At 48.1% G+C, this 11,933-nt stretch overlaps 1 protein-coding gene across 1 annotated transcript in view; it reads left to right on the top strand.

Moving 5' to 3' along the window:
* Positions 1-710: 710 nt before the first annotated feature.
* The window catches only part of SNX2 (sorting nexin 2), a 41,934-nt gene continuing 30,711 nt past the window's right edge, over positions 711-11,933 (top strand). Inside the window, exon 1 of the mRNA XM_004586362.4 lies at positions 711-866. Within this exon, the coding sequence (XP_004586419.1) occupies positions 759-866 (108 nt within the window). The 5' untranslated portion in view covers positions 711-758. The remainder of the gene's footprint in view (positions 867-11,933) is intronic.

The following is an 11,933-nucleotide window of genomic DNA, read 5'->3' as shown; positions in this document are numbered from 1 at the left end:
AGGTTGTTCTCAGGTGGCGGCGGACGGATGAGGAGCGTGCTGCCTCGGGGCTCCTGCTGTTCTTCCAGCTGTTCTACCTTGAAGAAGATGTTGTGTGACTCCTGCTGAAAATGGAGGCAAGCATAAGCTGCAAATTACCCAGAGTCCTTTCTGTTCCCCTCCCAGGTGGCACTCCAGAGTAGCTGTGGGCCACAGCAGGCTATTCAGCCTTAACTAAAATAAAATTTAAACATCATTTCCTCATACTAAGCATATTTCAAGTGCTTGGAGGTCACACGTGGCTAGTGGCTTTGGCACTTTGCAGCACATTCCCGTCATTCCAGAGTTCTTCCTACCCATCTCCCAGTCTATGCTCTTCCACTGGATAAAGCAGATTTTAAAGCCGCTAATGACAACAGAATCATTCAGCCTATTGCTGCTAAGAACGTGATTTGGGAATCAAAGTCTAGGATTCTTCCGCTTGGGTAACCCAGACCTGTGTAGGAGGGCTGGCAGCCTAGGGGCGGGGCCTAGCGCGGCGGGGCGGGGCCTAGAGCCGGGCAAGGGCCGGTCATGGAGGGCGGGGCGGGACCTGCCGCGGTGGGGCGGGGCCAAGCGCGGCGGGGAGGGAGCCCGTCACTGGGGCTGGGGCGGGGCTGAGCGCGGTGGGGCGGGGCCTCGGGGGCGGGGCTACCGGGCCCGGCGCGCCCGCCCGGCCGTGCGTGCTCACGTGATAGACCCGCGAGGCTCCGTGCGCGCAGTCGTCTGGGTGAGCGAAGATGGCGGCCGAGAGGGAACCTCCTCCGCTGGGGGACGGGAAGCCCACCGACTTTGAGGAGGTGGAGGACGGGGAGGACCTGTTCACCAGTACTGTCTCCACTCTGGAGGTGAGACCCTGTGGCCGTGGGTGCCGTGCGCGCCGCTGCCGCGCGTCTCCTCTGCAGGGTGCTTCTCCCCTGCCCGGACTTGTCTCCTCCCGAGCCCCTGGGTTGGCGAGGACCCGGTCGGGGTGACACCTGTGACGCGGGCCTGTCAGTGGCCGGGCCCTCGCGCTGCCCGCTGGCCGCCTCCTGCAGGCCGGCACAGGGCTTGCCCTGAATCCCCCGGGGCTGGCCTGTCCCCTTGCCGGGGGAGGGGGTGTGGGCTGCTCGGTGCGGAGCCCGGCGAGGGCGCTCCTTGGAGGTGGGTGCTGTGCGCCCCCTCGGCCCCTGCTCGTCCGCCCTGGCAAGGAGCCATGGCGTCAAGATAAAGTTGAAGGCAGGAAACTGCTTTTTCTTTCTTTTTTTTTTTTTTTAAACTCAACAAGGAAGAAATAGGAACAGACCTGCACTGCTTTTTTCCTCTTTTCTCGCATGGTCAGCGATCTCTGAAGCTGAGTGTTCCTGTTTTTGTCAGGAAACACCCTCCCTGTGCTTGACCGTGTTGGGCCCGCCCCGGTCCGTTGGCCCTGCGCTTGATGAGCGCGCCCACACCTCAGAGCTTCATTGTAGGCGTGTGTGTGGACCCTCCTGCCTCCTACAGTACTTGGGATGCCGCCTTGGCTTGCTCGGCTCTGCACCAGATCCATTGGAAATTATTGTAGCATATCCACGATTTGAAGTTTAGTTACTTGAAACTAGGGATTTCCGAAGAGCTTACAGCCCTGACCACATTCTGCTCATTGTTTTGTGGGTGTCTCAGCCAGACTCGGTCTCCCTCAGATGTTTGCTTTCCTGGGCCAGTGGGTAGGTAGATGCCTCAGGCAGCTTGGTGTTCACTGCAGAATCGTGAGCATTTATTTGGTCAGCGTTTGCTGGGTCAGTTGTCAGAATCAGCGTCTGCTAAGAATTAGGAAAAGCTGTTTTGCAGCATGTGGTTTTGGGTAGCTTTACCCAGCGTGTAGGGATGCAGCTGCCTGATCACATGTCACCAGGTTAGTGTCTGCACCATTCCAAGACCTATGTTCGCTTTGGAATGCAAAGGTTTTCCAGCAAGAACAAACTTGATTTAACTGGTATGACCTAGTATCATACTGGACCCTAGTGGAGAGAAGCATCCATCAGCTGGTTCACATCCCAGTGATCTCCAATATGTGGGGCTGGGTCAGGCCAAGGTCTCCTTCCGGGTCTCCCTCCGTGTGCTGCCTTACCAGGTTCCTTAGCAGAAAGCCGAGTTGAAGCAGAGCCATCCCAAGATCCCAAGTGGTGGCTCAACCTGCTGTGCCCCAGTGCCCTCTCCTGCGTTATTTATTTTTAAAATTAGCTTTAATTGGAAAGGCAGATTTACAGGGAAGGAGAGACAGAGAAAAGGATCTTCCATCTGCTGGTTCACTTCCCAGATGGCCACCAAGGCCAGAGTTGAGCCAGTCTGAAGCCAGGAGCTTCTTTCTGATCTCCCATGCAGGCACAGGGTCCCAAGGCTTTGTGGGCCATCCTCAACTGCTTTCCCAGGCCACAAGCAGGGAGCTGGATGGGAAGTGGAGCAACTGAAACATGAATTGGCACCCATGTAGGATGCTAGTGCGTGGAAGGGGAGGATTAGCCAATTGAGCCGTAGTGCCAAACCCTCCACCCTCCCAAGATTATTAATTTTAAGAGGATGATATATGGCTGTGAGATATGTAAATTCAAGTTTTTGTTCCTTTTTAAACTGGGAAAGTATGTTAGCAGTGTTTGGGTGTATGCGTGTGTATATGTATATATTTCTGGTATATCAAGTAATTTAATAGGAATGCTCTTTCAGTACTTTTTAAAAATTTGTCAGCTTTGGATCTGTTTTATTTATTATCTTGAAAGGCAGAGAGTCAGAGACAAATCTCCCATTTGCTGGTTTCCTCCCCACAATGCCTCCAACAGCCGCGTCTAGGGCAAAGCAAAACCAGGGGCCCAGAATTCAGTCCCCATCTGCATGTGGCAGGCAGGGATCCAGGGGCTTGAGCCTTCTTCACCTGCTGCCTGGGGTTGGAGCAGTGCTGAGACCCAAGCCCGGGCGCTCTCCTGTGGGAGCTGGGGCTTGGAGCGGCACGAATGCCCACACCGACCGCACTCTCAGTGATGCCCCTTGAACCTCAGGGAGCAGAAGCAGCCGCAGAGTTCACGTCCGGCTCCTCACCAGAGTCCGCATGCTGCTAGAGTTCTCTGGGTCAGGGCCCTCAAGCGTTGATAGCGAGTGACTTAGCAGTCTTGAGCGGCACTAGCATACAGCTCAAAGAAATCTCATGTTTAACAAACTTTCCTTATGACATTACTCCTGGTCCAAAGGTGACACCCTAAGTGATACTGATAGGATCACCTGTCTTGAATAGATATTAAGGAAATATGTAATACTTGTGCTAGAAGTTAAAAGTAACACATTTAGGGGCTGATACAGTGGCTTATCAAGTTAATCCTCCACCTGCTAGTGCCAGCATCCGTTGTGGACACTGGTTCATGTCTCGACTGCTGCACCTCCTACCCAACTCTGCTTGTGGCCTGGGAAGGCAACGGAACATGGCCCAAGGACCTGGGACCCTGCACCCATGTGGGACACTAGGAAGAAGCTCCTGGCCTCAGGCCAGCTCAGCTCTGGCAACTGAAGACATTTGGGAAATGAACCAGTGGATGGAAGACCTCTTTCCCTGTAAAATCTACCTCTCAAATAGAAATAAATCAAAATCTCTTTTTAAAAAAGTGACACATAAAGATCTATGTTTTAATTAAAGACAATTAAGTTCTTAATATTAATCATAGAGAAATTTTTTCATTTGGGAGGGGAAGAAGGTCAATGGAAACCCATACAAGTTAAAGTCAAACTGTAAACAGCTTCAGTTATTCGCTTTGCAGTGGCTACACGTTAGGTCTGTATGCTTGTGTGCATTGTGTATATAATGTTTAAGTCAGTATTAAGCTTTTCAAATGAAAAGTTTTCAGATAAAGCTATATTCTGCACATGAAGCAGTTAATGAAACCCTTGCTGTGTGTGTCTGTTGACTGTGCCATCAGGTGTGAAGGGGCTGAGGTGGGACAGGAGGAGCATGAGAAGAGAAGCTGGGGAAACTTGCTCTTTTGGCGCTTAAGAGGCAAGGCTTCCATCTCCGCCCTCTTGGAATTGTGTACAAGTGCTGCTTTTTCCTATAGTGATGAAACTCCAAACGTGAAAGTTTTCAACCATTAAGCACCTATTTTGGAGGTGGAGATGGCAACTTTAAAAAGAAAAGACGTTTGATCTGGCAGTGGATTCCCACGTCTTGCAGCAGAGTTCCTGGGTTTCGTTCTCAGCTCTGGTTTCTGGCTGCAGCTTCCTGCCAGTGCAGCCCCTCGGGAGCAGGTGATGCCCGAGGGCCCTGCTGTCGGTGAGAGACCTGGCGTGAGTGCAGCGCCTGGTTCCTCTAGTGGGAGTGAGTCACAGGATGGGAACGTGTTCTGTGCTGTCTCCAAAAAAGAAGAAGAGGGCAGGGAAGCAGTAAAGGTGGCACTTTGTGATGTTGGCATCCCATATGTGCGCTGGTTCAGGTCCCTGCTGCTCCACTTCTGACCCAGCTCCCTGCTGATGGCCTGAGAAAGCAGAGGATGGCGCAAGTGCTTGGGCCACTTACTTCAGTAAGAGACCCAGGTGAAGCTCCTGGCTCCCGGCTCTCTGGCTTTAGAAACCTAACTGAGCCCTGGCCAGTGTGACCATTTTGGGAGTGAACCAGTGGATGGAAGAACTCTTTCTTTCCTTCTCTAACTCTGCCTTTCAAGTAATTAAGTGAAATTTTTTTTTCTTGAAGAGACTGTATTTGGCTTTAAGTATATATATTTATGTACATTTATTTGAAAGGCAGAGTTACAGAGAGGCGAGTACAGGGCAACATCTATCTGTTGGGTCACTTCTCAAATGACCACAGTGGCCGGGGCTGAGTCAGGCCAGAGCCAGGAGCCAGGAACTTCTTCCGGGTCTCCTACATGGGTGCAGGGGCTACATAGGCCATCTTATGCTGCTTACGCAGACATATTAGCAGGGAGCTGGATAGGAAGTGGAGCAGCTTGGACTCAAATCAGCACCTATATGGGATGCTAGCACCACAGTAAGAGGCTTAGCCTACTGTGCCACAGCACTTTTCTTTAATTTAGTAAAAAGTAGTGTTGAGGCATAATTCACATACGTAATTCATGCATTTCTTATGTGCAGTTGAATAGTTTTAGTGCATGCACATACATGTGCAACCATTCACAATCAATTTTAGAATGGTCTCATCACCTTAAAAAGAAATTTATTGTGTAACTGTCATTCCCCTTACTCACCCATCTTTGCTCTCAACCCAGAGCAGCCACTAATCTAATTGCCATGTCTGAAAATTCCCTAGAATGGGCTTTACGTGAATGGAGTCATATAATACGCTATCTTTTGTGATGTTGGCCTAGCATGATAATTTTAAGGTCTCTAACATGTACTTCATTTCAATGACCAAATAATATTCTGTGGTGTGCCTATACTACATTGCTATTACCCAGCTATCAGTTGATGGGCATTTGTTGTTTTCCCTGTTGGGTTATTATTATTATTTTTTTTTAAGATTTATTTGTTTTTATTGGAAAGTCAGATATACAGAGAGGAAGATCTTCTGTCTGATGATTCACTGCCCAAGTGACTGCAACAGCTGGTGTTGTGCCGATCCAAAGCCAGAAGCCAGGAGCCGCTTCCAGGTCTCCCAAGGCTTTGGGCCGTCCTCGACTGCTTTCCCAGACCACAAGCAGGGAGCTGGATGGGAAGTAGAGCTGCTGGGATTAGAATCTGTGCCTCATATGGGATCCCGGCATGTTCAAGGCGAGGACTTTAGCTGTTAGGCCTCAAGACTGGGCCCCTCTCCATTGGGTTATTAGGAATAATACTGTTACAACACACATGTGTGAGTGGAATTGCTGTGTCCTTTGCTAACTGTATTAATTTTTGGAAGACTTGACAGTGGTTTCTCAGTCTGACTGCATCATTTTTACAGGGTCCCCGCTTCTTTGTGGGGATACTGATTTCTTTATGTCCTCGTCACTTAATGTTAGATTGGTTCAGCCCATTCTGTGGTGTGTGAAGTATTTCCTCACTGTGGTTTGGCTGGCTTTCATTTTCTTATTGAAGATGTATTTATTCATTTGGAAGAGTTGGAGAGGAACCTGGGTGTGCTTGCTCACTCCCTGGCTGGGTGCAGTGACTAGGTCTGGTCAGGCCAGAGCCGGGGTTTTCTTGAGGCCGTCCATTTGGATGGCTGGGGTTGAAGCCCTTCAGCCGTCCTCTGCTGCTTTCCCAGGTACATTAGCAGGGAACTGAATTGGAAGTGGAGCAGCCATGACTTGAAGCGGTACCCAAATGGGGTACAGACATTTCAGGCGTCAGCTTAAATAGCTACACCACAAGGCCAGCCCCTAGTTCTTCTCAGTGATTAGTGGTATCATCTAACTTTTTGTTTGCTGCCTTGTCATTTGTGTATCTTTAGAAAAATGTACTGATAATTTGCTCATTTTAAAGTTGCTTTTACTTATTAGGTTGTTCTTTGCATATTCTACATGTAAGTTTCTGGTTGTCGAACATTTTCTCTGGTTCTGTGTTTTGTTGTTTCGTGGTCTTAGTAGGAGTCTCAGAAGTGCATGCTTTTGCGATTTTGATGAAGTCCAGCGTATCTGTTTTTTCCTGGTGTTCATTCCTTCATTGTTGTAACTGAGGATCATCTGGATACAAGGTTATGAACATTCACCCTTGTGTTTTCGTCTGAGAGTCTGGTAATTTTAGCCTTTCATTAAGATCTAATTCTTTTTTTAATTATTTATTTATTTGAAAGGCAGCGTTACAGAGAAGGCGATGTACTGACATCTTCTGTGTGTTGGTTCATATCCCATATGACTGCAGTGGCCAAGGCTGAGCCAGTCTAAAGCCAAGAGCCAGCAGCTTCTTCTAGGATTCCCATGTGGTTGGCGGGGACCCAAACACTTGGGCCATATTCCACTGCTTTTCCCATTCTTTTAGAAAGCTGAATCAGGAGTAAGCAGCCTGCAGAACTTCAACTTGGCATCCATTTGGGATGTTGCTGTTGCAGGCGGTAGCTGTACCTGCTGTGCCACAATGCCAGCCCCAAGAGTTCTGATTAATTTAGTTTAGTTTTTGTGTGTGGTATCAAGTAAGAATCTAGCTTTGATCTTTGGTGTGTGGCCATTCTGTTATAGTACCATTTGCTGAACAGACTTGAAAATCAGATGATCATGTGTTCATGATTGTAGTTGGTTCTTGACAAAACTCCAGCCTCAGAGTCACCTTAGGTAAAGCAGAAGGCCACAGTCTGCCCAGCGTTTTCATGTGGTAGTGTTTATGAAACGGTTTATATAGACCATTTCAACTAGAATGTCACGGGTCCTCGCAGTACTTTCCCGAGGCTGCTGTTTGACATGGTAATCAAGATGCCCATGGCAACATCTTCCCGTGTTGGTTTTGAGACCTGCTTTGCTTCTGACTTGGTGTTCCTGCAGTGCATATTCTGGAATAAGTACTTTGGTCCAGGCCCCGTTCAGTGGCTCAGTTAGCTCATCTCTCCCCCCCCTCCTTCAAGAGCCGGGATCCCATTTGGGTACCAGTTTGTGTTCCGACCACTCCACAGTCCGTCCAACTCCCTGCTTATGGCTTGGAAAAGTAGTGGAGGACGGCTCAAATCCTTGGGACCCTACACCCTTGTGGAAGACCCAGAAGAGGCTGCAAGCTCCAGACTCCTGGCTCCTAGCTTTTTCTTGGCTCAGCACTGGTGCTGTGACCACTTGGGGAATGAACAAGAGTGTATGGAAGATCTTTCTGTCTCTCCTCCTCTCTGTAAATCTGTCATTCCAATAAAAAATAAATAAACTGTGGTTTTTTTTTTTTTTAAGTGCTTACATCCTAGATTAGGATTTAGGCTCCTAGCTTCTGTCTGGTCCAACTTGGCTATTTCAAATGGAAATAAACCATGGGCAGGAAAACTCTTACCTCTTTCTTTTTCTGTTCCTCTTTCCCCCCATCTTTCTTCTTGTGTGTCTTTGCCCTTCAGATAAAGAGGTTTTTTTTTTTTTTTAAGATTTATTTTATCTTTATTGGAAAGGCAAATACACAGAGAGGAGGAGAGACAGAGAGGAAGATCTTCCGTCTGATGGTTCACTCCCCAAGCGGCTGCAACAGCTGAAACTGAGCCAATTTGAAGCCAGGAGCCTCCCCCGGGCCTCCCAAAAAGGTGCAGGGTCCCAAAGTCCTGGGCCGCCCTCCACTGCTTTCCCAGGCCACAAGCAGGGAGCTGGATGGGAAGTGGAGCTGCCGGGATTAGAACTGGCGTGTCCAAGGTGAGGACGCTAACTGCTACGCTATCATGCCAGGCCCCAGATAAATAGTTTTTAAAAAATCTATTTCTTTCCCATCACTTCACCCTAGGCTGTAGTGTTCATGCAAGATAGCAAATTTAGTTGGCTGCAGCAAATTCTTGACTGTTTGCTCTCTGCCCTACAGTTTACATGATTATGGGTGTGCAGATATCAACAAATATTGCAAGTCTTTGAGGATGGGAAATCTCCAGTAGAAGGGAAAAAAGTGCTGTATAGTAAACTCTGCTACAGCGATTGTATGATCTGAAAACTCAAAAACTACGGTGGAACAGGTGGTTCTGAACAGGTGGAACAGAGTGGCTCAGCAGTAACTTGTCAGTACCTGGGAAAGCCCAGTGCGGAGGTGGCGTGTAGGCCGGCCTCGAAGGGTGGGGTGAAATCGCACAGCGGAGGCGTGGCAGGGGTCACTGATTCCTTAGTCTGCGGTCTAGGGAGCCCTCCAGGACTGATTCTGAGGCTCTGAGGAGCAGGTGCTATAGGTCTGCTGTCTCGGGAACCTAGCCAGGGTGCATTCAATAAGGCTATGGCCTGGGTAGAAGGGTAGCCCCCTGAATGTGAAATGCTGTTGAGTGGTACTAAGTGGGAGGCTGGTTTAACAGTTTAAGGTTAATACCCTCCAGAAAGAAAAAATCCAAATGATAAAAGAGAATTTGTTACAATAATATTAAAGATAACATCTGTAAGATTTCTTCCCTTCAGGTAATTTTTTTTTAATTTATTTGCAATTTATAGGAGAGAGGTACTTCCGCTTGCTAATTCACTCCCTAACAATGCCTGCGACAGCCAGGGTGGGGCCAGGCTGAAGCCAGGAGCCCAGCCCGTCCTTTCGGCCTCCGCCTATTGCTTCGTAGCATGCACCTGAGCAGGAAGCCGGCTCTGAAGCATAGGAGGCCCTGCAGTGTGGGCTGCCAGCCACTGCTCCGGCTGCTGTGGGCAAACCTCTTGATTCTTCTTGCCTTTTTGTTTTTTTAAATATATTTGAATTGTGGAGTGAACAGAAAGAAAAGGAGAGGGAGAGACTCTGTTTTTTTTTAAATAAAGATTTATTTATTTTTATTGCAAAGTCAGATATACAGAGAGGAGGAGGAAGATCTTCCGTCCTATGATTCACTCCCCGCAACAGCTGGAGCTGAGCCATTCTGAAACCAGGAGCCAGGAACCTCCTCCAGGTCTCCCACGCAGATTCAGGGTCCCAAGGTCCTGGGCTGTCCTCAACTGCTTTCCAAGGCCACAGGAAGGGAGCTGGATGATAACCGGCACCCATGTGGGATCCCGGCACATGCAAGGCAAGGACTTTAGCCACCAGGCTACCTTGCTGGGCCTCATCCTCTGGTTTACTCTCCAGATGGCCACAACCGCCAGCAATGGACTAGGCCAGAGCCAGGAGTCTCTTGAGTGGGTTCAGGATACCTAGCACTTTGGCTGGCTGCTTCTGCTTTTCTGGGTGCATTAGCAGCGAGCTGGATGAGAAGCAGAGCAGTAAGGACTCGATCAACCAGTGTACATATAGGATGCCAGAGCTGCAGGCGGTGGCTTAGTGCGCTGTGCCACAATGGGCCCCTCAAGTGGTTCTTGTAAGAAGGAAGTGTAAGCTCATTTTATTTGGAGTTGTTAGAAGAAGTGAAGATATAAACATGCCGTATTAGCTAATCCAGATCCCTGTTGGCTTGCCAGGAAAGTCAGTGGATGATGGCCAACTCCCTTCCACTCTTGGAGAGATTTTGGAGCTCGGGGCTTCAGCTTGGCTTCTTACGGCCATTTGGGAAGTGAACCAGCAGATAGAAAAAATCTTTCTGCTCTGTCCTCCTCTGTCACTTGGTATTTCCTATGCATCAGTTAATCAAAGAGAAATGCCAGATGGGGTTAAAGTATAGATTTAGGAGTGTTTCATGAATTTATGGTTAATAACACTGAACCATACTGGATGGAAATCTGCTAGCTTCTGCCCTCGGGGAGGGTATGACCCAGCCAATAGTCTGTAATCAGTAAAATCATGTGTACAGATAATGGCAGTACCAGGTGGTCTGTGTGTGATTGTAATGTGCACATCAGAAACGGTGTGGAGTTCGGGAGTGATTCTGTTGTAAGTGATCGTTGAGACCCTGAAGGTAGACGTCTGCAAAGGAGACTAAGTGACATAGACTTAGTTCAAAGAGGAGCTGAACGCAGGCTGAATGGTTCCACCACACCAGTGTACACGTGGTGTTCCTAAACTTAGGGTAGACCTCCTGGCTTTAAATGTACCAATGGGAAAATTTCGTTGTGAATTGCTTCCAAAGGAAAAAATACTTTGTAAGTATTAATAAAGGCAATAGGCATATTATTGGTCACTCTACCCTGGAACCATTACAGTTAAGGCTGTTAGAGATGTGTCACCCTATCAAGTTGCCTAGCAGAAGAACACAGATTTCTCCCAAGGCCAAGTGTGATGGCCTAGGAGACAAATCCTTGCCTTGCACATGCCGGGATCCCGTATGGGTGATGGTTCGTGTCATAGCTGTTCCATTTCCCTTCTGAGGCAGCCACTTGGGGAATGAACCAGTGGACAGAAGATCTTTCTGTTTCTTTTTCTCTGTAAATCTGCCTTTCTAATAAGAATCAATAAAATCTTTAAAAGAAACTTACTACAGTGCCCGGCGCGATAGCTCAGTGGTTAAAGTCCTCGCCTGGTACGCTCCAGGATCCCATATGGTTGCCAGTTCTAATCCCAGCTGCCCTGCTTCCCATCCAGCTCTCTGCTTGTGGCCTGGGAAAGCAGTGGAGGACGGCCCAAAGCCTTGGGACCCTGCACCTGTGTGGGAGACCCGGAAGAGCTCCTGGCTCCTGGCTTTGGATCAGTGCAGCACCGGTCATTGTGATCACTTGGGGAGTGAATCATTGAACAGAAGATCTTCCTCTCTGTCTCTCCTCCTCTCTATATATCCACCTTTCCAATAAAAATAAATAAATCTAAAAAAACTTACCAGAAAATTTTTCTTAAAGTATAAAACTTATTTTCATGATTTTATAAATTAGCAAACACGTAATATTTGTTTTTAAAGGATTATTTGAGAGGGAGAGCCAGAGAGAGAGAGATTCCACTGTGGCTCATTCCTCAGTTGGCCACAGTGGGCCACAGCTGTGTTGGGCAGAAGCCGGGAGCCAGGAGTTTCTCCCAGATCTCCCGCGCTGGCAGGGCATAGGCACGTGGGCCGTCTTCTGCCGCCTCGCACGTTAGCAGCCACGTGTGTGGGGAGCTGGCACTGTGGTAGAGTGCCACGTGCTTCCCTACATGATACCTATCTCTTCATATGTGTGTTCAACTCAGTGTTATCTTTTTTTGATAAATGTGTCCTTTTATATCTTTGTCCTTTGTAAAGATAAGGTTTCCTTTCTGAGCATTGAGAATTCTTCCTGTGTTCTTAATATAAATCCTTTGGTAGGTAGGTTTTCCAGCCCATAGTTTGCCTTGTTCTGTGAGCAGCTATGTGTTTCAGTTAAGGAAAGCTTTCCCTTCCTTTTTAACTGATAATAGTGTGTATGTCTCATATGAAATCTCTGGTAAATTATATTTTCTTCTGTTAAGTTACGTAGTTTTAGGTCTTCTATCCAAACTTAGAATCGTTTTAAGTGATTTTTGTATGCAATAGATTG

Source organism: Ochotona princeps, chromosome 19, assembly GCF_030435755.1.
Source record: "Ochotona princeps isolate mOchPri1 chromosome 19, mOchPri1.hap1, whole genome shotgun sequence".
Lineage (NCBI taxonomy): Eukaryota > Metazoa > Chordata > Mammalia > Lagomorpha > Ochotonidae > Ochotona > Ochotona princeps.
The sequence above is the reverse complement of the archived record's forward strand: the minus strand, read 5'-3'. Positions and strand labels throughout refer to the sequence as shown.